Source organism: Onychostruthus taczanowskii, unplaced genomic scaffold (assembly GCF_017590055.1).
Source record: "Onychostruthus taczanowskii isolate IOZ18803 unplaced genomic scaffold, ASM1759005v1 scaffold5, whole genome shotgun sequence".
Taxonomy (NCBI): Eukaryota; Metazoa; Chordata; class Aves; order Passeriformes; family Passeridae; genus Onychostruthus; species Onychostruthus taczanowskii.
The window spans coordinates 15,767,315-15,794,409 of NW_024502568.1; the positions used below are offsets into that span (position 1 = coordinate 15,767,315).

The following is a 27,095-nucleotide window of genomic DNA, read 5'->3' on the forward strand; positions in this document are numbered from 1 at the left end:
AGGAAGGGAAGCAATCAGTTTCCTCCTCCACATGGTATTTGGAGACAACAAACTGCAAAGTGCTGAACCCGAGGAGCAGTAAAACCATTCCCGTAGCCTAATGAAAGCTCCAGAGAAGAAGCAGAATATATCCATTTCCCCCATCTCTTTAAGCAGGGCTAAGGAAGAGAAAAGAAAGCCCCTGCCCTGGCTGAGAGCAAGAAGCAGCACTGCAAGTGATGCACTGAAAAGTAGGGAACACGCTGGAGTGCAGGAATTCATTTACAAGGCTAGTTTGCAAATTAATGGCTAAATCAATTAAATGAAAGCATGGGATTTCTCTTGAGGAAAGTCTAGTCACGGTGGCAGGGAGAAGGGGAGGGGTTGTGGAGCAGGGATGACATAATCACGTTTGCGAATCACCAGCAGTGTGCATGCTTTAATCCATTAATGGGGTTTTTATCTGTGATCATAAAAAGCAGGTTAGATTCAGCCTGGAAGGGAGCGAGGGTTGGAGGCGAGGGGAGGGGAGAGAAAGACAGAGAGGGAGAGAGAGGCAGAAAGCACAGGAGAAAGAGAGCACAATTTGCTCGGTGGATTGCTTGCAAGCTTGGGGCTGATAATTAGGGATCTCAGGAGAGCAGCTTCTCAGAACGACACGCTCTCCTCCAAATGGACCGACGGCAGGCAGTGGTTCAGTCCTGCTGATATTTTTTAAGCCCTCCTTGCAGTTTGATGGGCATTCCCAGTGCTTTTGTGCACGTCTCGGGAAGCGTTGACGTGGAAAGGAGCAGCGAGGAGGGGGAGTTTGGAGGAGAAAACTGCAGCTCCTCTAAAAATACGGAGGGCATGCACGGGAGCGAGCAGGCTGGCGAGGAGGGCGAGGCGGGGGCACCTCGCACCATGGTCCCCCGGTGCCGGCGCGGCGCAGTTTCGGAGATGTCCCTGCTGTGACTGGACGCACCATGAGCATCTGGGAGCTGCTCCTGGCTTTCGTGGTGGTGGTGCTGATGCTCGTGGCCCTGCTGGCCAACGTGCTGGTGCTGATGTGCTTCCTGTACAGCGCCGACATCCGCAAGCAGGTCCCGGGATTGTTCATCCTCAACCTCACCTTCTGCAACCTGTTGATGGCCGTCTCGAGCATGCCCCTGACCTTGGCTGGGATCATTTACAAAAGTCAGCCGGCAGGAGATCAGGTCTGCCACGTTGTGGGCTTCCTGGAGACTTTCCTCACCACCAACTCCATGCTGAGCATGGCAGCTTTGAGCATTGACAGGTGGATTGCTGTGGTCTTCCCTCTAAGCTATCACTCCAAAATGAGGTACCGAGACGCCGCTCTCATTCTGAGCTACACGTGGTTGCACTCGGCGTCGTTCCCCATAGTGGCAGCTTCTCTCTCCTGGGTGGGTTTCCATCACCTCTACGCCTCCTGCACGCTCTACAACAAGAGACCAGAGGATAGGACACAGTTTGTGATTTTCACTGGGGTCTTTCACGCCCTCAGCTTCCTCCTCTCCCTGGTAGTGCTATGTTTCACATATCTCAAAGTGCTGAAGGTGGCACGGTTCCACTGTAAGCGCATCGACGTGATCACTATGCAGACCCTGGTGCTGCTTGTGGACATCCACCCCAGGTAAGCTTCCCCTGAGTTCAGCAGCTGTTCCTGGCAGAAGTGAGGAGGGGGCTCAGTGTTGTGTCAGAGAATGGATGGGGATGGGGAGGAAACAAAAATCCTCTCAGCCTGTTTCTGTCCTGCACGGTTCTTTTCACTTGTGTTTAATTCTCTGATTGCTGAACTCATTTTTGGTTAGGCTTAAAGACTTGTTTTGGGAGGGAGAGCAAAGGAACAGGCAGCTTTGGCCAAGCATGCACGTCCCTTTGAGACAGTGATCAGATCACTGCCCTTTGTCTCTGAAGGTGGATTTAGTGGTCAATAGCTTTGCATATTTTGGGCAATGTCAGCCCCAAACCCTTTGCTGGATCCCTGAGAGGGAGGAGGCTGCACATGTCCCTTGGAGTTTGGAAGGGAAGCTGAGCGCTGCCTGCTGCTCCTTTTCCCAGCAGTTTCCCCAATGCTGTGCTCTCTGTAACTTTTTCATTCCTGAAGGCAGAATCCTTAAGGGAATTACATCTGCAAAATTCATGTGCTCGAATGCCTGTACTTAGACCTTAAGTGAGAGAGAATTCAGTAGCAGTGTTAATGTGACAAACAAGGGATGTATAAAGCTCATTTCAAATGGGAGATTTTAGGCAAGTCCCTTGTGCCTCGAGAAAAGAGGAGAAAAGTCCCCAGGGAGCGGCAGGATTGTGGGCTGGAAGGCAAGAACCAAACAGGGAAAGGAATGTGTGCAGAAGGAATTATGCATAAGCCATAAATCTTGCATGAATAATTGATGTATAAGTCTGGAAGGGATGCAGGCTCCGTGTGTGATACAGGGAGGAAATCTGCCTGGAAGAGAGCAGAGCAGAGAGCAGAGAGGGCAGTCCCATGCCACACATCCCATTTGAGCATCCCTGCTCCCCTTTGCTCCAGCAGCCTCTCCATCTGCAGCAGCCCGGAGCAGAGCTGCAGGGCTCAGAGCACATGTGGCTGTCCTCAAACACAGGTCATGGTTTGGGGATGCCTGAGGCTAAGACAAATAAGTCTGGAAGGTTCAGAGCAGAGCAGCACATTTTAGAGGAACAGAAACATTTGCTCAGAATCCTCCTGTTAAGCTGTTTGAGCTGTCTCTTGACCAAGAATGCAGAGCAGAACTTTGGACAAGTCTTGCTGCCGTTCTTGAGAAACACAGGGATAAATCTTCCCTTATTCACCAAGTCACACTGAGGAAAAAAAAAAACTCCCTCCTGCCCTTTGTGCTGTCTGCTTGATGAGCTGTGCCTCGACTGCCTCAGTTCCTGCAGCATGAGGAGATGTGCTCCTTACTCCCAGGAAAGTGCCACAAACCCACCAGGGCTGTTTGAAACCCCACTCGTTTTGCCTAATGCTAAAAGTATGCCTGGACTGCGCAGCAAAGTTTAGTAAAAGGGCAAAAATCTCAGTGTTGCTTCTCCTCCCCTGCATTTTTTCTGGTTGAGATTGATTTGAGGGTGCTTGTGCATTTTGTGATCCTCTCACTGCAGGGTGGATTCAGTAGGGCTGTGGGAATGATGCTTCCTCTCTTCAGGGCAGACAGAGCTGTGCAGGCACTCTGCTGTGTAACCTGCACCACTGCCTTTACCTCTGGCACCAGCTTATTCTGGTGCCTCTCTCTAAGAAAGGAGTTTTAGTTTCTTTGCTACCCTGCAGAGCTGGTGGCTGATTTGACCCCTGGAGGGGCTGCTTTAAGCAGTGACAGTTCCTGCTGCTGGAAGGGGCAGATCTCAGGTCACCAAGCCTCCTGTGAGAGCCACACAGGGGCTGCAGCTCTGCTGGCAGAGTCAGAGATGCTCAGAAAGGTCTGATAACAAAGGCATCATTTGCATTGTGTAACAGGCAATTTCAGGGGGTACTGTAGTACCTGACAGCACAGCTGTGGATGCTGGGAGAGCCCAAATGAGAGAGCAAAGTTTGCAATTCCACTTTAGGCTACTCTGACTCCTCTGGCTCACGGCAGGGTCCAGTTTCAACACTGGGAAATGTGTACAGACAATTTTCTGCTTCCCATGACTCAGAATCCACCCGCAGGGGGGTCTGGTGACAGGAGTTGTGACAGATGGCTTTATTACCTGTGACTTAGAAAGACACTAGAGATCTCCTGAAGATCATTCAGGACAGCACAAAGGAAATCTCCAAATACCCTGCAAATATGTGTGAATGTTTGGGGCACGGGGCATTTCAAGTTAGCTGAGGCTTTTTTAGTGGATCCTGCTTTTTCTTTGTTCTTAAGACCAAAATATCTTGGGTATCATGGGAGATTTGGGCAAAACTTCACTTAAGTGCTTAACCCATGTATTTCCTAATTCAAATTATCTATACTATCTTTTTGGTGTATCCAGCTCTACACATCTTAAGGTCCAATATCCCATAAACTTTGTTTAAAATACCAAACCTTCAAAGGGATATAGCTCAGATTTGCCAGGATATTAAAATCTTTAAATGAAAGCTTAGCCAATAATCCTGTTCTATTACTGATGCCACTGCTAGAACTCACACGTTCTTATCTTAGTGCATGAAAGTGTGTGCAAAACCAAAATATTCATCTGTGTGCATGGTCTACATGAAAAAGTGAGATAAAATACCTTCCTCTGTGATGTGGTATTTATTGGATATGTCTGGAAGGGCTGAACAAAAGAAATGGGTTTAAGTCTACCAGGACACTCATGGGTGAGCTCCAGGAGTGAGAGACAGATTTGCATGTGCCAGAAAGGAAAAGATGTAACTGAGGAAACAGAGACAAAAATTACACCACCCTCTCTTCCCTAACAACACCTCAATTGAACCTGGTTTGGAGATTCACTTTTCTGTATTGCCATGGGCTTGGGATATTCTGAATTTAAGAACACAGGTCTTAAACAAAGCTCATTAAACTCTCAGATCATTTTTCTGCACATAAAAATACTCCAAGTTCCCCAGCTCTTGCAGAATTGAAAGCACACAGGTTCCCTTGAAAAGGTGGATTTTTTTTTCCCTTCTCAGCTGTCATTTCTAGCTGCAAATAACTCACATATAGAACATGTAACACCTTTAAACATGTCATATTCTTTACTAGAAAGACAATTTTTTAGAAGAACAAACTTTTCCTCCAGTATTTATTTCATCACGTCATGATAGCTGCTCTGGGTCTGGCAATGTAAGACCAAATTTAGAAAGGACCAAAAGAAACACTTTTTCTTTAACAGAACCAAAGGAGCTCATTGCCACAGAGATCACTGAAACACACTGAGATCCTCAGGACACAGCATGTGTTTGGGTGTTGATAAAACATTTACAGAAGAAGTAAATAATGTAAGGGTATGGCCATGAGCCTCAGAGCTGTGAGAGTGTGGAGCCTGAGAGTGAGTCACCAATTAAAAATTTACAGCAAAAATGGAAAGACCGATGCCAAACAGTTGGGTTTAAAATATAGATATAGATGATTAGATATAGATATAGATACAGATATAGACATAGGTATAGATAGATATATATAGATATAGATAGAGATAGATCTATATAGATCTGTGGAAGGAGTCAGCAACTCTACCATGGGCACAGAGAGGGGTCCAGGATGCCAGTCTGGCTTTGCTGTGCCCTTTCCAAAGGGATTTATTGAGGTACAGGCAGTCCTGGCACTGTGGGAGATACCAGTGCTGCCCAATCCACCTGCCTGGCGTAGACAGGAGCTCATCCATTTCCCTCAGAAATCACAGGGAGCACAGGAGTCCCTCAAACAGACAGAGGAGGAGGATGAGCTTTCACACTAATCACTGATTTCACAAGCCAGTGTGCTGATTTCAGGGATTTTTTTGCACTGAAAGCAAGGTCTAGCCCTGTGCTCCTTGCTGGGACCTTGAGAGGATTCAGAACTCTCTGGTGGCCTGCCGAAACCACCAACAGAAAACTCAAAGGAAAAGTTCCCATCCTAAAATAGCATAGGTAGGAAAGAAACCAAGGTGTGACTAATTTGTACTTGTTTAGTTAGAATCAGGGCTGGTTTGAGGTGAGGAATGAGGATATCCCACACTGTGGATTTGTGAAACAATTCCAGCTTTGTGGAGCATTCAGCCCTGCAGATCTGATGGGATGTTTATGGCCACACAGCTCAATGGGACACAGTGAGAGCTCCCATGTTGGGCTGGAGGTTCAGTGTTCTTTTTCCCATTATGATGTTGTTGTTTTGTTGGTTATCTTGCTGGGGTGTTTCCAGTGGTGTTGGAATTGCTGTTTCTAGGGAGGAAGCGTGCTGCCTATCCCATTCTGGATATATGGGGATTTTTGAAGGAATTTTGAATGAGTTAGAGACAGGACCTCTGAATTGTTTTTGATTATGTGGTTTACTTTCTTATCTTCTACATAGGAAGGGTGAGCTCAGCTCAGATCTTCACTGCATGGTTCATAAGGTCACAAGACTTCTAGTTGCAAGACATTTTAAGGAGTTATTCACCAATTAAACACTGCCATCAAGGATATTTACGTTTTTGACCCAATCCTTAAATATTTCATCTTATGGACTCATGCTACAGTGTGAGCTTTCTTAGCCAGTCATGTTATGACACACAAACTTACAGTACTGCATTGTAACTACTTTTATTTTTTCTATACCTTAAACTTTTAAAACTCTAAACTTATTCTTTTTAACTTGACATGTCTCTGCTTTAAACTATAAATCCCCATTCTCACTTCTAGCACCTAAGTTTGGAAGCCTTTCCAAGGTCTCACATCAAATCCTGTGTTTAATTTTAAGCTTTGGCTTACAAGCCCAAAGTTCTGAGAATTCCCTGCATTTCGGATTCCAACAGGATATTTTCCAAACCCCTAAGTATCATCTTGCCTGCAAATACAGGTTACAGTAGTTCAAGAAGGAGCTGCAAACTGAATTCAAGGATGAATTCCACCAATTTTTCTACAGATCAATTGATATAATGGGGGTGTGTGCACACAAACATACAACCACGTATTTGTCAGTAACTTTGTGGAGGGTAAGATGAACAGACAATGCATTAATGTTTGGTTTTATCCCACTTAAACACAGTGCACTATTGGTTTACACAGCTAAAACAGATTGTTGTCCATCATTCCATGGTGAAGGCACGGGGAATTGTTACCTGCTGTTATTTGTGGCTGATGTTGTGGTTTGTGTTGAATGTCACGCAGCGTGCGAGAGCGTTGTCTCGAGGAGCAGAGGCGGCGGAGGCAGCGGGCCACGAAGAAAATCAGTACCTTCATTGGTACCTTCATTCTTTGCTTTGCCCCTTATGTAATCACAAGGTAAGTGTGAACCTACATCCTGGAAAAGGCTGCTGAGATGCACTCCTGGCTCAGGGAAGCAGGGCACTCTGAGCCAGAACAGGATTCCAGTCTCCTGGGGAAATCTGACACGCCGTTTCCACTCCTGCAGCAGAGGTTGCATTTACTGAGCTAACAAATGATGTAAAACGTCCCAGTGCCTTCTCCCCTCAGTCCTGATGCAGTCTGAGGGTCAGACTCTGCTCACTCAGCCCAGTCAATGTGCTGCTTGCATGGGAGGGATTTAGGAAATCACTCTTTTTGCAGATGATGCCACAGGTTTAGCTTTTCTATTTTTCACGGCATCACAGACATTTTTTGTTGTCACCTACTGCTCTGACTGACTTCCCAGTCCAGGGGTTGATCTCCAGGGAAACTCTCGCCTGAATAGCTCAGACTGTAAAAATTTGGTCAGCAAGATTCTACTGAGGTGAAAACATGGTCCACAGACTTAAGCAACAGTTTTGTCTGATTGGGTAGGGTTTATTAGTCATAAATATCAAATATCAAAGCTGTGCTGGCTCATAACTGAAAAATCTTCTCATGATTTATGGTAGATATCTATCCAGCAGGTTATCTTTGGAAATGGCTCCTGTGGGAAACACTAAATTACTCCTGTGAAATAAAAAGTGTTAGAAAGTGAGTACATCCAGAAAAACATTATCTAGCTGTTAATGGAAATTTACAGCTTGCATTCCTTATTATAAGATTTTGGAAAAACTGAGATGCTGCTATGCACAACAGAGAAAGAAAAAAAAATTAAGGTAACTCCTATTCCAATAGTATTAAGTAGAAATTAGTGGGGCTGACCTCATTCAAACTCAGACCCACCTTGAAAAAATAATTGAAAAATCTGGACTAAGAGTCAATATAATTGAAGATTTGGCCAACCTTGAGCTTTTCAAATTCAGTGTAATACCCTGAATTCCCAGAATTAGAAAATTTAATTAATTTACTAGAACTACCTTCACTTTCACTTCATGGCCACAAGACACCACAGCAAGCCATGCACTTAAATGGTAAGAAAGGCTTTGTAATTAAGGACATTTATCCTTAATTCTCAAGCTGTAAGATATTAAAGTATTTGTCTTTTTGCAAATGGTTAATTTTCATTTCATGTTAGGACTCTGAACTTACTGAAAATCCTCCCAGTCACAGAATAGCTGGCAGCTCATCCTGAGTGACACCGAATGCTCTAACCAGAGCTGTCAGGACTATTTTTGTGCTCCTCCAAAGTCATCTCAGCACTCAGGCACCACCTCCCCATCTCCTCTTCACTCCGTGGCATCCCAATTTGTGTCCCAGTAGCCTTAAAATACAGAAGAGGAGATAGAAAATCCTGAGCCTCCTCCCTTTAGTCTGTACAAGGATCACTTCAATGTTCTCTGCTGAGGAACAGCTTCTCCACAGAGGGTGATGGTGAGGAGAGGGAAATTGCAGGGTCCTGGATGCATGAGGACATTTTGGGGTAGGGTGGGAGCTGGTCAGACATGTCAGGAGGGGTGAAGTCTCACACATTCCTGGCCTTTTCAATTCTGACATGTGTAAAAAGGTGTCTGTGGATGTTTCTGTTTTTCCAATTCCCAGAGCTGCACAGCAGGCTGAGGGGAATTCCCTCTTGATCTCCCTGAGAGCCCTTGCTGGACACCTGCAGGGCTGGATATTCCAGGACACCCATCCCTGCCTGCCCTGGGCCTCACACTCAGGGCTGAGCACCCAGACACTGAGAGGACTGGGGGAATTGGAGTTTAATTGTGTGAGCAAGTGTGTAATTGTGTGTAATTTCTGGACCACGTCCAGTGCTTTGCATTCTCAAAAGGGACATGATCAATCAGTGCAAGCTGTGGACAGAAGTCAGGAGAGGGAGTGCCTCGCTCAGCCTCTCCTAATCAGCAATATATTTCAGTTAAACATGATTTTAAGTACTCCCTGAGCTGGGGGCTGGCAGCAGCAAATCACAAGGTTTCACTACAACATCTTCCTGTCTCCACACTCAAAATACTCCATGAACGAGTGAAGGGGTTGTGCTCATGAACCCAGGCAGATAAATGCTTCTCTGGGTAAACCTGAGTTTTTCAGATCACATTGAGGCAAAAATCAGATTAGGCACTTCATTTATCAAGACAACACCCTTCTAATTAGTTCAGTAGATGACCTTAAGTAATGTATCAGAATCTGATTGCCTTTGACCCAGTGTTTCCACTTTACCAGCATGACAGCTGTAATCCCCCCATTATATATTTCTAGGCATAGCTTGCTTCTTCTTTTGTTAAATAATCTACTGGTACACATTTCTTCCTTTGCTGTATTTATCATTATGCAATTAAATATATTTGTTCCAAACCTCTTTTCTCCAAGGAACTTTTTCATAAGAAAAATGAAGAAAAGTCATACAAGTTCCTAAAATATCCAGGCATTTCATACTGAAATACAGAACTTTGCTCATGCAAGTTAATAAGTGCTGTTGATGTGTGAGGAAATTGGCCTTAAATTAAAAATCCTGAAGTAATAGCAGGCAGAAGTTCATAATCCTATGCCCTCAGGTTACAGAGGAGGATGGTGGAACAGGCAGAAGATAATTAAAATTCTGTTGTATCATCCCTGGGGGATATGGGGGTAAGCAAACCCTGGTTTTAAACTGTTTTTCGCCCTCTGCATATGCAGATCCTGCTTGGGCACACAAGAAGTTCAGAATTCTTCTGCAATTTTGTTCTTCAGCATCCCAGCTGGGTGGGCACATGTTCAGTAAAATATTTTAGTGTAGTGATCAACTGCACATGTAAATAAAGGATTTCCAGTGTGCATTATCTGTGTAAAGATCAAGGTCACACTCTTCAACATGGCATTCTTGTTTGTTTACTGAAGGGGAAATAAAATAATTGGATAGCCATGTTAAATGACACACTCTACAGAGCTGTAAGTTTCTAAAATATGACCAAAACATCACAGAAAAAGAGCTTACAGCTTTGAAATAAAAAGGGCAGACAGTAGAAAAGAGGCTTATGAAAGCAAGGCAGGGAATTATGTTGATACTGTAAAATTTAATTTACAGGTAGCACTGAAATATTAATGTTCATTCACTGAAAATGTCTTCTTTTAGGCTGAAACATTTCATGAAAATGGAAGCTGTGCATATAATTTCCCTCACAAATGAGAAACAAAACCTTTCAAAGGCAATAAATTCTGTGATGTGCCTTGAAAGGCTGACATTTAATTGTTTGTACATGAAATGGAAATGCATAGCTCAGGGTTTTGCTACATTTCTGTGTTTGCTGCTTGATAACAGCAAATGTAATTTACTGTAAAAAACAATGCATGAGAATTGAAAAATGTGTAAATGTCAAGGAGGCTTACAGAACGCAAGGAAAATATTTAAGATCTTGTTAATAAAAGTGTAGGCTTTTCATTTGATCAGTCAATGAAGGTAAAATTAGCAAGTCTAGGCTTGCAACCCTGAAGTGTCTGCATGATGTGCTTTAAATGGAGATTGTTAATGTCTCATAGAACTGACTGACAGAGCCTCAGACACAAATTTGTCATATTTTGGTTATTCAAGGCATCCGCTGAATTTAATTAAACGTAATCAAATTCACATCTGTAAAGCACTCAGTAAAAATAAATCATCCAAATGAGATTCAACATGGTGAAATTCAAAACGTGAAGCAGGCATCAAATAAATGAAGTGGAGAACAACAAGGATGGCTCATGGTAGATTACAAAGCAAATATGACTCAGTAGATGATTAATTTCAAAATTGTCAATTCTCATTTTAGAACACGTTAACGTAGATGCCATAAGTTGCATTTTATTAAAGAAGAGAGAATACACCAGATGAGACCACCTGGAAACTCGAGCAGATGAAAATTATGTCTCAGTTCTGATCCTTGTAGGAAAGATAACAACCATGAATTACAGGGAGAGGCTGAAAGAACATTTGTTTATTTGAGATGAGAGAGAAATGGGACAGATGAGGGCTCTTTGGAGACCTCGGAGCTGCTGAGCTCCACCAGTGGAGTGGCACCAACAATTCCCAAGTATTTTCATTCCCTGGTCACCTGAACTGTCCCTCACATTGACTGGACTGTGACATCTGCCAGCATTATTTTAAATAATATGTTGTAGTGCAAGGTTATGAAATGGGAAAGACTGAGGAAAAAAGAAATCCTCATCTCTAAACTGTTTGAAGTACCAACATTATTGTCATTGCTGCTGCAGGAACCACCCTCCAGAATGCTCCTTGGAAGTGGAGCTTTGTCTGCAGAAACGAGAGCAAATGAAGCATTTCCCAGATTTAAGAACATATGCTGCTGCAGACAGGTCCAGCAAAGACCTGACCTGCCATGTGGGGCTCTGTAACAGCACATGTGGCTGTTTGACCTCTATAAAAATCAATAGTTTCTAACAGCTATAGAGGCATATTGAACAGAGTTGCCCTTTGATGTGCTCAAAGGCGTGGGGAGTTATCAATATTTCCCTGTCAAAAATGCTCTCATCTGGGCGAGTGTAGGTATGAGTATATTTCCTCCTCCCATAATAATTTAAAAGTTTTGTCTTGCCATATTTGTTTCAAAGGTGAATCCTTGCCCTTTGAACTGCCCAGTTTTTAAATTCAAGGTACAATATGCCATCTCTCAGCAATGAATTTTCTGTGTGTGCTTCTACAATTCAGACAAATTGTTCTGTTCAAAGGCATCAACTCTTTTTAGGAGCTGGACGGTCCCAGAGAGCTGGTTAGCCTTGGTGAGGTGACTCAGATGCTCTAGAGAGGACCAAGAGTTCAGACTGATGCTGGGTTTTTACGTTGCTCATAGTAGAGGAATTTGACTCCCCTGAGACCAAGCAATGGCACTTTGGCAAGCAGGCCTCAAATTTACCTTTGCAGCCTTTAAAATTTATAAGAGGAGGACAACATACACATTTTCACGAGTAGGGCTTTCTTTCCTTTAGTTTTGTTTCAACTGCCAAGCAGTAATTTGTGGGTTTGGGGTGGATTAATGTAATTTTTAATGTTTTAATGTTTCACCCCCCCTCTTTCCCCAGACTTGTTGAATTATCCTCCGTGGTCCACATCAGCTCCCACTGGGGGATCATTTCCAAGTGCTTAGCTTACAGCAAAGCTGTTTCAGACCCTTTTGTGTACTCTTTGCTACGGCACCAGTACAAGAAGACGTGGAAGGACATCATAAACAAGATCCTCAAGAGAAGCTCCATCAACTCCTCGGCGCTGGCGGGCGAGCCGCACAACCGGAACCTTCCGCAGCTGAACGAATGAGGAGCTTGGCACGGCACCTGTCTAGGGATATTTGTGAAACAACAGCAACTGGCCCACCCCTAGTAGCTCTCCTCAGCTGCCCAGGTTTTGGGAGGCAGCTGTGGGCAGGGTGAAGCCCAGACCGTGTCCCTCCAGCAGCCCGTGTCACATCCAGGCCGCTCTGGACCTCCTCCCTCCGACTGGAAGAGCGCTATTGATCCGTGGTCCTGCAGGCTCCACAAATACAAATCTCCCATTGATTTCCATCGCAGCTGCATCTAGAGATAAAAAAACCAGTCCTCAGCAGAGGGATTCATGAAGGTAATGGGAGCAAACTGCTGCTGGTGTAAGATTATTCTGAAAAGCTGCGCAGGGATATTTGTGCTGTGTTTGTCGTTGGCTGCAGGTAAAGCTCCTTCTGATGTAGCTGCCAACGTGGTTTTACAAAAACCACCACACCCTCGCGGCTTGAGAAGGTTGTTTGTAGAAAATATCTTAATGGGAAAAGCTTAAAAAAAAAAATCTAAATAGTCATCCAGTGCCCAATGCAGTTCAACCTTTTCTGATACATATTTTAGGAAGAATCCTGTAGAATTGAAGGAAGAGTAAAACCACTTCTGGAGTGTGCTGGATTCAGCCATGTCTTCTCTAAATTTTAAAAGTTATTTACATAGAATCCCACTAATATTCTCCCCATTAAATTTCAGGAAAATACAAATGGTAGACAGGGTGGAAAGGTCAGGATGCCTCCTGCCTACCTTCCATATATCTGAGCTCTGAGTAGCTGGATTTTGCCCAAAGCTGCAGATCTGGGCCCTGTGCCCAGGAGGAAAAATAACAAATCTCTTTTCCTGAGGAGTTATTAATCATGGGGCTTTTTCCTACTTAAAGGAAAGATGAGCCTAAATCTGAGTTTCAAGTATAATTTCCAAAGCAAGTGGAGCACAAATAATAGGCCCCCTCTCTCCACCATGAAAGTGGAACCAATAATGTGAAGCCACATCTGAATGTGCAAATCTCTGGAGGTGTCAGTAGAAATCTTTATAGCTCTGGATTGCAGTTCTGCATAGGAACATTATTAACATTTACCATGCACTCAGATGCCTGCCCAGATTTTAAAATAGGTTTGGTTAATTAGGCTTCATGAGTGCAATGGCAGCTTCAATAACAGCTGACACAACTGGCTGTCCTGCCATTTATCCCTGCTCATATTCCATCTGTCAATGCCATTCTGAGGAAATAAGGCCTCAAGTTGTAAAAAATGTGGGATTACTTTTTAGTTGCCACCTTCTCTCATGGAAGAGAAGGGCTTGGTGTGTTGCAAAAAATGTCCACTGTTGGATTTTCCGGGCTCTGATTCAGTGGGGTCTCAGTGCGGGGCTTCACCCCAAAGTCAGTGAATGTAGGGTAACACCTCAGTTATTATCTGAAGATTATCAGCTGCCATGTAATTAAAAATTTTCAGCTTAATTCTTAATTTCAGTTATAAAAAATATCATAATTACAATAAAATCCACATGTAATTATAGCCACATAATTTAAGGAAGCTTTTAAAACACTGCATTCAAATGAGCCCTTAGCCAGATTAAATAGTCTACCTCATCTTAATCATTTTGCTTCTTAGGCTTAACATAATTTTCTCAGGTGCAATAGATAAAAACACCCAGTTGAATACTTGTTTCTTAAGAAATCCAAGACATACTGACGATTGGATTGTATTAGACTATAGGATGTTAGAAAGTTGAATATTATTGAGTTTAAAAAGCTCCATATTGAGCATGGTTGGCTTAAACTGAACCAGGAAAGGCCACAGCTGTTGTAAACTTACACATGGAGCTGATGCCAAAGCCAATGGGAGGTTCGTATGTCAATAAGGGCAGCTCCAGAAACATTTAAACCTTCAAATTCAAAGAGAGTAAGCTAATTTCCCAGGAGAAAAAAGCATAATCCATGTAGGATGTCTAGTAAAAGATGGAGAACACAGCACTGGACGTGTCTCATTATGCTTGTGTATCACAGTCAGTCATTGGTTGATTTATATCCCACCATGAGCAATAAATCTCTCCCCTTGTATGTGTTTAAAAATTTGTCTCTCTTTCATGGTGCCTTTCTTCCCTAATTAATCTTGTAACAGAGAATAGATATGATTTCCCCTTCCTTGCATCAGCTCTCTGTCATATTTTGACCATCTGAAGCAAGCAGGAGTTGTAAATGCTGGTGCTTGACAAACTGCCTCAGTACACGAAATAAAAATACCACCCCAACATTTCCTGATGACATTTTATAGGATACTCAAAATATGATGCTGTGGCTTGTTAAGTGCTAGATTTTCAGCTGAATTCTTATAGGCAACTGGCAAAATTTTCTAAAATGTGTGTCTCAGTGATGAATGTAGATATGAGTAACTATCTGTCTGCTGAGTATTATATGTACTACACAACGCTCTGGCTGGAGTGAGTTAAAATCATGCTGGTAAATGTAATGCACAGTATTTATTACCTCTGCTCATGAAGCAGAGTCCTTCTCTTGTCTAACACATGTGTGTGCAAGGGGAAGTGGGGGGGTGGGGAAATTTCCATTTGTTACTTCAATATTTTTGAAAAAAAGTTTGTCAAGTTTGGCTGCAACCTGTGCCCAAAATCTGGAGCTGCATGTGCAAAATCTGGGCAGCTGCTTAGGCAATATGCAGATTTCTGTTTGTTGTATCTGTGACCCATATGCAATATCTACTCCTCACACGCATGTTCAATTAACATTTCCTTCAGAGCTTGTGAATTTGGCAGGCAGAGCACTGGCAGATGATTAAGAGAATGTAGTCCACCGCGTTGTTTTGTGGATTCTGAGCTTTTTCCTTTGTTCATTTGAACGGTTTTTACACCATTTCAGAGCCCTCGCTGTGAGCTGTGATGCTGGTTCCTGTTTTTCTCTTGAGCCAGTTTGAATGTGAAAATCTGGGTAATTGCAGCTGGCAAAAACTATGAGAGACTGATAAGGATTTTTGAACAATTATTAAGTACCAGGCCCTCTCTTTACATAAATCAAAATAAAGGGGGTTTCACCTGAGGATTGGGTCCATTAGGTGACTTTATCCAGGGTTTATAGATTTCTTCTCTATGTGTAGGGCCCTGGTTTTATGGTACTTACAAATGGAAGGATGTGAACAGGATTTAGGGAGTTCCTCTGATGTGCAAGTGCTCACTTCCAATGTCAGGCAGTCACGTAAATAATTAAGTTCTATCCCTGTTCTTACACTTTGAGTAGATGACCCTAAAAACCTCTTTTCAGTAGCCCTAAATCAGACTTTTTAGAACTTCCCTTATGTCTGAAAAAAAAAAAAATCCTACAAACCTAGAGATGAAAAATGTTTCAGACAAATCCTGATGGAGCCTGATGGCTGCTGCAGCTGTAGCCACATATGTCACAGCATCCCAGACCAGCTGAGGTTGGAAGGAACCTCAAAAAGCCCCCAAAAGCCCCCAAAAGCCCCATCCCTGCCTCTGGCAATGATTTACCCTCAGCTTTGCCAAAACACCTAGAAAATTATCTTGGTCTGCTTCAGGTCAACAGTAAAATCTTCTGGCAAGGATATTTTTTTAAAAATAACTTTGAGAAGACATTTTAGACTAAACTTCAAAACCCAGCTGTACCAGAACATCTTTAGGAGGCTCCAAAAGTGAGGCAGGAATGGATGTGGATGGGAGGCTGGGAAGTGCAAACTGCTGCAATGGTTTGGGATTCCTTGGCTGCAGTGAGTTTTTCCCAGTGCCCTCTTTCCACCCTGAGAGCTCTCTAAGTCTCTCACTCATTCCAAAGAAAAAGGTGAAAATCCTGTCGAAGACCTGTAGCTGTGCCATAGACTGGGCTGACAGCTGCCATGAGAGGATATTTTGGAGTTTGGGAAGACTCTTATGGTCTTCAGATAGTTTTTATGGAAACTACTCACATAGTTTGAATGACCAGAGTCTAATTCTTAAAGTCCAGGAGGTTTAGGTCACCTGCAGAATGTGAATTTTTCTGGACCTACATGCCCAAGGTTTCATAGTTCCCTCACCTCTTAATCCTAAATGAAGAAGGCTCTGAATACCTCATCCTATACATTTTTATGTGTACAGTGAATATCTCTGGAATAACCCTTTGGAAATTGCTTTTCAGTGCTGTTAGACCTGTCTTCTCCCCACACTCAGTGTTCTTCTGATTAAACAAAGCTTAAAAGCAAAGACAGAGAGTTCACACCTCTGTCAGCTCGTTGTTACTTGACTCTGAAAGTCACTGATCAGCACGGAAAGCTCAGTTAGATCCTGACCCAGAGTCACTGGGTGTTTGCTTTGCTGGATTGTGAGGGCTGAGCACAGGCTTTTGTGTCTGCAGAATCAGGGATTATGTCTTTGTAACCTGCCCAGACCTGAATAAGTGAGAACAATGACATCGTAGCCTTAAATCTATTTATTTTTAATTTGCTTCTTATGCTTTCAGTATTCAATATAGTGAAAATTTTCTATGGGTGAAGTATTTTTTTTTTTAGGAAAACCATCCTGCTCCAAAAGGCAGCTATCCCTGTTGGGAGGGTATAGAAGTTTACACAGAGAAAAGAGCTGCTGCAGTCTTTGTAAAATGTCAGCTTCTTACCTGTACTCCTGGTGTGTTTGGTGTAAATATGTATTTAGGATTGTTGGTTCTTAAGCAAATACTGATGATCTATGAGCTGAAGAAGTTGCTCTAGTTTATCATATATGTCTATATTTCTAAGGAGGAGGATTAGCCCTACAGGCTCTAAGTGCCCTTCAGAAATGTGTGTGCCAAGAAGCAAAAGCATCAGGGGTGTGACAGCAGGGGTGGCAATTGAGGAGTAAAATAACATTTTTTTTTGGTTGAAGAAATGCTATTTGACATGGTTTCAATATACCCAAAGGCACAAGTCCATATGGCTGATTATTTACACACAAAGTCATGCTGGGGAAAGGATTTCCATCTGGAATTATTATTGAGTCAGACAATCATGGAGGGGTTTTGGGTTGGAAGGGACCTTAAATCCCATCCATTCCTACCCCTGCCATGGCAGAGACACCTTCCACTGTCCCAGGTGCTCCAGCCCCAGTGTCCAGCCTGGCCTTGGGCACTGCCAGGGATCCAGGGGCAGCCACAGCTGCTCTGGGCACCCTGTGCCAGGGCCTGCCCACCCTCACAGGGAACAGTTCCTTCCCAAAATCCCATCTAAATCTCTGTCACTTTGAATCCATTTCCCTTTGTCCTGTCCCTGCTCTGGTCCAAAGTCCCTCTCCATCTTTCTGTTTTCTAGTCACTGTAATTCTACAGTCAGAGCTTTAAAACAAATGTTTTTTAAAAGTCATGCAAAGAGCAAAAAAATCAGAAGTCCCCATTCTCTTGGGATTTGGATCCAGTGGTTTTTAATGCAGTGCCAGAGCATCCCAGTGAGGTTTTAGTGGGAGTGCAGCAGGTCCATGGTGCAGAACTGGCTGCAGCCTTCCCCCTCTGCCCATCCCACTGTCCTGCTCTCTATTGCACCCTGAGCTCTTGAACAAAAACTTCAAAAAGCCCTGTCAGATACCAAAGTGTTTTAATTTACCTCCTGACCACTGAACCCTTGTGCACAGACAGGTAAATTCTCCTCCTGTTTTGCTAATGGATCAACAACCAACAGAGGGGGAAAAAAACACAAAGGAAGAAATCTCTTTAATTGAGTGACTTTTGTGAGGAAAAAGTCAGTGAAATGCTTGGTGCCCTCAGGGTCACGCAGCAAACGTGACAAGGTTGGGGACAAGTTCTCTGTGCTTTGTGCCCAGCCTCATTAAAAAACAGTAAAATAAAGCTACCTGAATCAGCCAGACTAAAGAATGGGTCTTTTTATAGCAGAAACCATAGGGCTTCCCAGAAGAGACATTTGAAAACTATTATCACATATTGCCTTGGAAAATAGAAATAGGTAACTAAGAGGTGCCTTGATTAACTTTATTTATACACAGGGCATTTTTCTAATCCTTGGAAATTTTTTTTCACAGCATTTTCAGTTTTGAAGATTATTTTAGGATTAATATTTCCATATATTTGGCAATCACTGATCGTTCCCTTCTGAATGCTTGCAGGAATGCAACCTATTACCAATCCTTCCAGATACAGTTGGATATAACCTTTTGTCCCTAGATTAGACCAATAGGAGATTATTTGATTTTTTAAAAAAGTTGTTAGGAGCTGGTTTTACAACTCCTTGCTGCAAGGACAGTGGGTTTGCTTGGGTGAGTAAGGACCATTCATATCAGGAGAGGTATAAAAAGGTCAGTCTGTGTATTTAAAGTATTTATTTTGTATTGCAAATATTGAAAAAATAGATGGTTTCCTATTTCTAAAAGCACCTAGAGCCAGTCTGAAGGAAGATAGTTATGAAATAACATTTATAGCTGCTGTAGATAGGGCATGTTTGATTATATTATTATAAATATACCACTATAATTTATTGCATTTAACTTTTCTTTTTTTTTGTATAACAATGAGGTGTAATTGCAGGGGCTATTTATTTAGGGGGAAAATGGGAATATAAATGAAACCTTTCTAAGTTGCATGGATAAAGGGATGCACAGACCCCTTTGTAATGACAACACACTGAAGAGTGCCACGAGTTAACATGGATTTTAGGGTCCCAGGAAAGGTAAACTCTGAGAGTCTCCTAAGAGATATTCCAGAGAAACAATTCCATTATTGCAAAGGCAGGCACATAAAATCCTCTGTGTCTACAGTTTAAAGGAATACAACAAAATAATTATTATTCCTGAGTTCAGATTTTGAATAATGGGGCCTGTGCTGTCTGTTCTGTTTACAATGGCTTGTGCTTTGTGGATACATATCAAATGTTGTAATATATTTTTATTACATAGAGTTAATGGTTAATACAAAGTGACATATATAAATAAATACATACTAAATCTGTATATTGTGATTTTGTTAACTTTACTGTTAATGAAATGTGATTATGACAAATGACTTGGCATGAGCTATTTTTTCATATAAAATTAATGTTTTAAAAAGCCTGTTTCACTTCATTGTTGCAAAAGTCAAGCCTGTGGTGTCATTGCAATGCTATGACCTGGTCAGTCCCTCCCATTTTTTGGAAAACAGCAACAAAGTCCGTTGCAGTGGAATATTACTTCATTCCAATATGAGCAACACAAGTGGAAGAATTGGAGAATCTGAGTACACAATGCTTATGTCTAATCTTGGATGTATGTTTGGCCTTGGTACATGTGATTCTACTTAAGTTGAGTTCTTCCCTGACATCTTGGGCAGGTTTCAGAGTTGATGTGAAACCAAGGTTGAGTGGCTTCCTTCTCCTGCTTCCTGAACATCCTCCCCCACGCAGAGTTCCCAGAAAAAGGCTGAAGACTTCCTCAACACCACCCAAGTGGTTTGCACCCTGCACAGGGCAAAATTCTGGTCCTCAGATAGCAGAGTCTTTCATTGCCCATGTAAAGCCCAAATTCTTGGTCCCCAAATGGGTTTTACTGATTTACAGGGATTCATCATTAATAATTTAATAATTAATAATTAATATTATTAACAACATAGACTCACAGAATGGTTTGGTTTGGGGTGGGCCTTAAAGGTCATCTCATTCCACACCCCCTGCCACGGGCAGACACCTTCCACTCCTGGAATCAGCAACATTTCCAGTCTTCTCCCTGAGATCTCCAGACAGATTTGAGCTGAAGATTAAATTCCACTCCAGTGCACAGATTAGGCCCCTTAAGGGCTCTTTTGCTTCCCATCCAGGTGTTAAATCTCCACTGTAGAAAAGCAGAAGAGATCCCAGAAGAGCTGAAAATTCTCAGACATCAAATAATTTCTGATTTAACCAACACGATTACTTTGTGCTGCGCCTTTTATTCCCACTTCCCCCCATTATTTTAAATAACTATTTTCCCCACATTTCTCTGTGCATGCCCCACCTCCCTGCCAGGCACACATCAATAGGAATCTCCACAGATGAACACCCTGCTCTCACAAAGGCTGGTGGGGCTGGCTGAGGTAAATAATTTATTCACATTCAGCCCGCAGCCACTTTTAATTCGTCCTGAGAGCAAGGCACAAATCAGGCTCCTAATGCAAAGATTTCACTGTTATCTTTGAAAGGAGAAGCTGGCTCTGCAACCTCAGTACAACAGTGGTGTTCTCACTTGGGGGGAAAGGCATTTCCCAGGATCACAGCTCCATCCTGGGCTCCAGGCTCCAACAAACAGGCACAGGAAAGCTGCTAACACCATGTGAGAGATTCTGGGATGCTGTTCCCTCTCTGAATCTGTGGGAGGTTTTATTTTGCTCTGGTCTCCATTACAGCTTTTTTTCCCCATCCCTTAGGAAGGACCTAAATATTGTCTTTCACAGTACAAAGGCAAATGCAAAGGAATATTAATTCCTGGAAAGTTTTGCCTGGAGATTTAGAACAGAGAAAGAATAATTACCCTGGAAAAATGCAAGGAAGTGTAGTTTCAAAGGACTTACCATCCACATCATTACATAACATTTTTCTTTTACCAGCATCATGCTAGAACCAAGTTAAAAGCCTCATGCCAACTTCTCTGGCCTGGCTCTGGCAGGAAAGCAGCTGCAATGCCAGCAAGACAATGGGCACATTCCAGCACCTCCAACAATGCCAATATTTGTTTGAATCTTTTGTACTTAGTAGCACGTGCCGTGCAGAAGAGGAGCCCAGCCAGAGCTGCAGGAGTCCCACCATGAAATAAAGAGCTCAGGTATGTCCCTGAGCCTCTCTGGTCCCTGGCACTGGAGCAGCTCAGCAAATCTCAGCACAGCACCAGGGACCCAAGAGACCTCTGAAGGGAAAAGGCTGGGAGCCATTCAGTGACCTCTGGGACATCTGGTGACAAGCAGCTGACCTAAACTGACATTACATCTCTTTGTGGGGTTGCACAGACTGTTTTCCAGTGGGTGTGCTGGAATATGCTGTGCAAACATCACAGAAATATCCATTTTGAGCAGAGGGATGGAGCACCTTTGATATGGGAGAGCTGGGGGTGCTCACCTGGAGAGGAAAAGGCTCCAGGGAGAGCTCAGAGCCCTGCCAGGGCCTGAAGGGGCTCCAGGAGAGCTGGAGAGGGGCTGGGGACAAGGGATGGAGGGACAGGACACAGGGAATGGCTCCCACTGCCAGAGGGCAGGGCTGGATGGGATATTGGGAATTAGGAATTGTTCCCTGAGAGGGTGGTATTGTCCCTTGTCCTGTCACCAGCTGCCTGTATGCAGTGTCCCTCCTATAATCCCCTTTAGGCTACAGAACAACCCAGAGACAAACAGCAAACCTGGCAGGACTCTGAGGGTCAGGACTGATCATGCTGAGCTTTTTTCTGAACTTGGGTAGAAGAGTAGAGCCAGGGTTGCACTTTCCTCCATTAATATTTACAAAGACCTACACTGTCTCAGGATTGCAAATTCTTGTTTTATCACTATGAGAAAAACCCCTGAGATATAGAGTTTTTAAAAAATCATCATTTGTTAGTTTATGGAAGGGTACTTTTCCTTCCATTTTTTTCTGATCTAAAGATTGCTTTCAGTGCTTTGTCATCTGTCCTCATTTAATCCATTTCAAAATTTATCCTTGCAGCATGAAACGTTGCTGTTGATCCCATTAACTGTCTTCTAATAATTGCAGGGTTTAAGAAAACTAAGGACAAAAACTGACTGAAATTAAGTTTGAAATGAATAAGAACATGAAAAAAAAATGAGTAGGAGTATGGTAATTACATGCTTATGACTGTGACATTAGGCAAAAGAAAACAGAGCAGCAGATGGTATCTGAATCTAAAGAAAAATGTAAATGATGATGAACTCACACCATTCCTTAAATAATGGTGTGTTAGCAGCAGGTAGATGTTCCATGTAAAGAAGTGCTGCTAGATAATTCAAGGACATAAATCCAACCCAGGAGGGACATACCAGCATCCTTTATTAGATGAGAAATCACTTTCTCAGTTTCTGTGCACTGCAGGGCCTGTGCCTCGCTCTCCTGGCCATCTCTACCATTGTGCTTGTCAATAAACTCACATTAGTGTTGATATTTGTCACTGGTAATCACATAAAACTTCATCTTCTCCCCTGACCTTGGTAGCCTTAACACAGCAATTGCAGCCTGGGTGGGTTTGTTACAGATATTTTTTCTCATAATTTGTCCCTTCTTTGCAATGCAAAAGAAAGAAGAGGAAAGGAATATATATCTATGCACTTTTTCCTATTTATATACTTCTATATTTGTAGCACCTATAAATATGTATGGCCTTTACAAGCATATTCCTCTGAAGGAATACTACAAAGGCAATAAAATCTATTATCTGTTAAAAATTGATCAATTAATTTTATAGAAGGTATTAGTATTTTGTAATTATAATCTCCACTTCTTCCACATCAAGAAGACTGAAAGACTGTTTCTGCCTAGCAGCAAACAATGAATATACATGGGCAGTGAGATCATCTCAGAAGAACTTGTAGTTACTTTGGATTGTTTTCTCCTCTATTTTTTGGCCAGTGTTCACAGATTTCTTCCAGGAACTGAGGCATGTTCTTGTTATGGTAAAAATGGGCAGAGTAGATGGAGTTGATTAGGTGACATTGATACTACTGATGCCTCAGGTTCTAGCATTTCTATTTTTCAGATTCTCTTCTGCTTTAGTGTGTGGGTCTGGGTTCACATGAGGGGATGGTGAGCTCTGCTCTGTAGATGTGGTACTTGGGGACATGGGGACAGCCTTGGCAGGAGGAATGGCTGGACTCACAGACCTCAGAGGGCTTCTCCAGCCTGAACAATTCTATTACATGAAAGGCTCTATAAATGTAAGAATATACCTCAAATTACATTTCTGTTAGTGGTTTGTTTCCAGCAGCACCCACAATGTCCTGGACCTTTTATGAACATCCAGGTGTGGATGGGTCATGAACTTTGATTAGAAAATCCTCCTATTTTCCCAGGGGGAATCAGATAAACAGTGACTCTTGGCAAGCTTTGGGATGCTGATAAGGAAGCCTATCAAATGCAGTGCCAAAGGGGCTGGGCAGTTTTATCTTGACATCAGGCTTTGTATGGTTTCAGCAGATGAGAATCTGTTTCCTCTCTCAAGTCTCTTTACAACCTGGCATGAGCTGTGGCCAAATTCCCAAATATTTCAAGGTAACATTTTCAGATACAGAAGTCACAGGAGATTCTGGAGTTTCATCAGCAGAGTGGGGATTCTGTTTTGTTTGTCTTCTTTTCCCCTCGTTTCTTTTTTTGGATGGTGGGAGGGATGTTATAACCACTATTTTATATCCTGAGCTCTTAGGCTCACTGAAATTCGAGGAGATGCAATCAGGGAAGCAGATAAACACTGGGGACTCCTACACTGCTCTGACTGTTACTATATTAAGGCTGCATTTGTACAATTTGGGGTTTCTAATGTGGAACAATTGGCAGCTCTGCAGTGCTGATGCCCCCCGAGGGCTGCCTGCCCTCTCATTTCTTGTGTGCCCACACAAACACACACCCCACTGCTGTTGTGGGTCACAGAGATTCATTTCTACTTCATTTTTAACACTCTGAATATAAACTCTTCAGAGTTTATATTTTTCTTTCTAATAACAGGCATTTATGTTATTTTAAATTGGAAATGGGTGATTTCAACATCCTCAACATTTCAATCAACAGTTGATTGTCAAATCACAAACTCATTGAAGGAATGCTGCTCTGACCATCCCATTTCCCACCCTGGGCTTTTATCAGTTTTGAAGTCCTTTGGTGTAAAAAAAAAAAAAACAAAACCCACTCAGCTTTCTGCCAGATCCCAAATTTCAGAGTAATTTTCTGTTTGATGATAAACTCATTATCAGCATTTGCTGAAATATAATTTGCCACCATCTGCTTCTGAACTCTCTGGCTTGGACTGGCAATCTTGAAATGCCACCACTTAGGATGTCCTTTGTTGTTCCCCTCAGTGGCTGCTTCAGGAACATGGACTATTTGAAAATTCAGGAAAAATGAAATTCATTCAGAAAAAGTAGGGGGACTAGAAGATTTCAGCTGGAATCTTCTTTTCCACCTTTCAGTTTTCCCTCTGTAATAGAGGGTCTGTTTCTCCCATCCCAATCTCACACTTCTTCTGGTCTCATTTCCCAAAAATCTACCAAGTTGCCTGCAGAAGACAGGGAAGAGTTCTAGGGAAGCTCTATTGGTTTATATTTATATTAAATCAATCATGCAGCAGCCAAGGTCTTAATAATACATTTAAAGACTGTGATAATCTGAAAAGTACCCTCTGGAGACTCATACTGCTTTAAGAATGACACATTACTTCTGCAGCTGAGATGGAAATCAGCAGTTAATTTCTATGGACACTTTCATTAGTGAGAAACAGATTTTTTAAATGCTGGATTTTCTCCAGATCAGGTATGTTCTGCACACAGTGCTGAGGGTGCATTGAGTGAGGGAGGACAGGACCTTCAGTACCCAAATTTACAGTGACTCAGAGTCATCAAACTGGTCCTTGGTGACCTTTTTAGGGCAAAAGTCCATAGCAAGTGTGTAAGTAAAAGCAGGTAAATACCTCTGAAGAACTACTCTCGAAGTTCTAACACTCAAGGAATTTGTTTTAGTATTTTAAAAGAACCATACAGCAGCCAGCAGTAGCAAAGCCCTTTACAATTAAACTGAATAAGGAGATTAAACAGCTTATGTCTCTCTGGTGGAGCTGTTGATTGATTGTCTTGGTCCTTCAGTGCAATCATTGGGGTTTGGATGTTCCCAGAAATCATTATGTTCATTACAGTGGCTCCAGCTGCCCTTCATTAGCCAAATATAGAAAAATAAGGCAGATACAGGGTGGATCATAGAAACAGACTTTTTCCCTTTCACTTCCCATTCCTCTCCCAAGTATTCTGTAAATTCACCTGTTCTACTTGTGAGGACAACCTTGGAGGCAGGTGATGATCCCTGAGCTGAGCCAAACCCAAATGAATGATTCCATTCACCTGAGAGTTGCAGGGCTCACAAAACTGTAATAAATAGCAATGTGATGTTGCCTCTTTTTACACTGAGGTCATGGAACCAGATCCAGATCCTTGTGGCAAGAAACAGATCTCAGATTTAAACCCCCCCTGGTTTGGTTAAGTGAGATTATGCTGCCATTGCTCCTTATTAACCCAGGTATTGAATTTCTGTCACGTCTAAACCACAAAAAGTAATTCCATTTCTCATATTTTTACTTGCTGACAATGAGGCTGGATGAATGTTTAATCTTTAAATGGCAGTTTACTCTGAATGCTCTTTATTGTTGCTTTTGGGACAGCAGAGCTAATAAGAATGATTGGGCTGTTGACATAAGTGATGTATTGAATTTTAGAAAGCAGCTGCTGCAAATTAAGGGAGAGAGCTAATGACTAGAATAATTAAAATATCAGGTGGTTGAGATTAGTGTAATAATAGGTGGGAATTGTTCCTGTTTTCCCTAAACACCACCAGTATTTCAGAATACACAGTGCAGTGCTCTTTTGCAGTGTTTTGGTGGAAAAAAATCACTTTCAAAAGTGCTGCTGTGATGTGAAAATCCAAGTGTTCTCTGCTGGAAGCCCAGCCATGCTCCAGGGACCTTCCCCTGGGAGAGGCAAGTGCTTGAAAGGGGTCTGCTCTGAAGAACAGTTTAGCAAAGAGCAGAAAACTGTGGGACATTGGTTAATCCAGCCTGTGGAAATCACCAAACGCCATGAGGGGAAGGTGGATTTAACACCTCTGAGTGTGACACCCAGCAGGTGAACAAAGGCACTCAAACTCCTGAAAAGGCAGATTAAATATTAAAAATATGTACCTGTAAAGTACCTTTGTGTTCGCTGCCTGCAGTTTTTTTACAAGCTGTCAAAAATCCAATTATTGTCATTTTTTACTGATGAAAGCACTCAAATACCTGTTAAGTTGAAAGGCTCCACCAAAAATAGTTGAGTCTGAAATTTGTGAAATGTATAAAAATATCCTTTATGTGCCTAATGAGAAAAACTCATTATGAGTTTCTCTCATTAAACTCATGAGATGATAATTAAACTCAAGCATGTGAGCAATGTTTAAAATGTTAATGGAAGCTGTAATCTCCATCAAAATCAAATTGCGTCTCTTGTCAGGTTAAGAGGACAGAGAAGCCACAAAAATGATCAACAAATTGTCCTGCAAATCTCAGTGTGGACTTGGTGGATTTGTAAACCTCACCTAGCTATAAAGTGACCATGGATGCTGCAAAATATTGATTTTTACCAATGGAAGATTGCAGAGAATGGTTATTTACTGACAAGATTGCATTCGCTGTTATAGCTTCATTGAATGCAAATTTTTTCTGCTAAAAAATCTTACAACATTACAGTGAAATACAAAAATGTCATCTGAAGTTTAATGACCTTCAAAAAGCAATTAAAGACCAGTAAACATTTCAAATTAAGTGTACAGATATTATTTAAACTTGGACTATTAAGGAGATATTGGAAGAAAACACTAAAACTTCTAGAAGTTAATCACCTGAAGCCAAGAGGATTCACAGCTGTTTACTAAGGGCTGGAAAGAGCCAAAAATCCTGTTTGTCTCTATGATAACACAAAGCAGCACAGCCAAAAGTGGTCACAAAAGTACCCATGAAATCGAGGGTAAAAAATCACTGATTCTTTCTCCAGGTGTGCAGCTGCTGCAGTAGGAGAGGAAAGGGCTTTGAAAAGTTGTGTGCCCAGGGAGTGGGAAGCAGCAGAGCTTCCCTGGGCTCTGGCTGGAAGGTGTGCACAGAGCTGGCTGTCCTGCAGCAGGAGGTGATGCCACCACAATTCAATTTATCTGTGCTTTTACACTTCCCCCTCAGGCTTAGGGTTGCTGCCTGAATTCACTCAGAGCCTGGTGACAAAATAAAAGGTAAAAAAAGCTCCAAACTTGGCTTTTTCAGA

The 27,095-nt window shown here is 42.4% G+C and overlaps 1 protein-coding gene across 1 annotated transcript; it reads left to right on the forward strand.

Annotated features, from left to right (window-relative positions):
• The first annotated feature begins 944 nt into the window (after nucleotides 1-944).
• Nucleotides 945-12,158, forward strand: GPR26 (G protein-coupled receptor 26). The gene is made up of 3 exons (XM_041415862.1): nucleotides 945-1,612; nucleotides 6,755-6,868; nucleotides 11,927-12,158. Exons 1-3 carry the CDS (start codon nucleotides 945-947, stop codon nucleotides 12,156-12,158), a joined length of 1,014 nt encoding a protein of 337 aa, XP_041271796.1.
• Nucleotides 12,159-27,095: the final 14,937 nt, after the last annotated feature.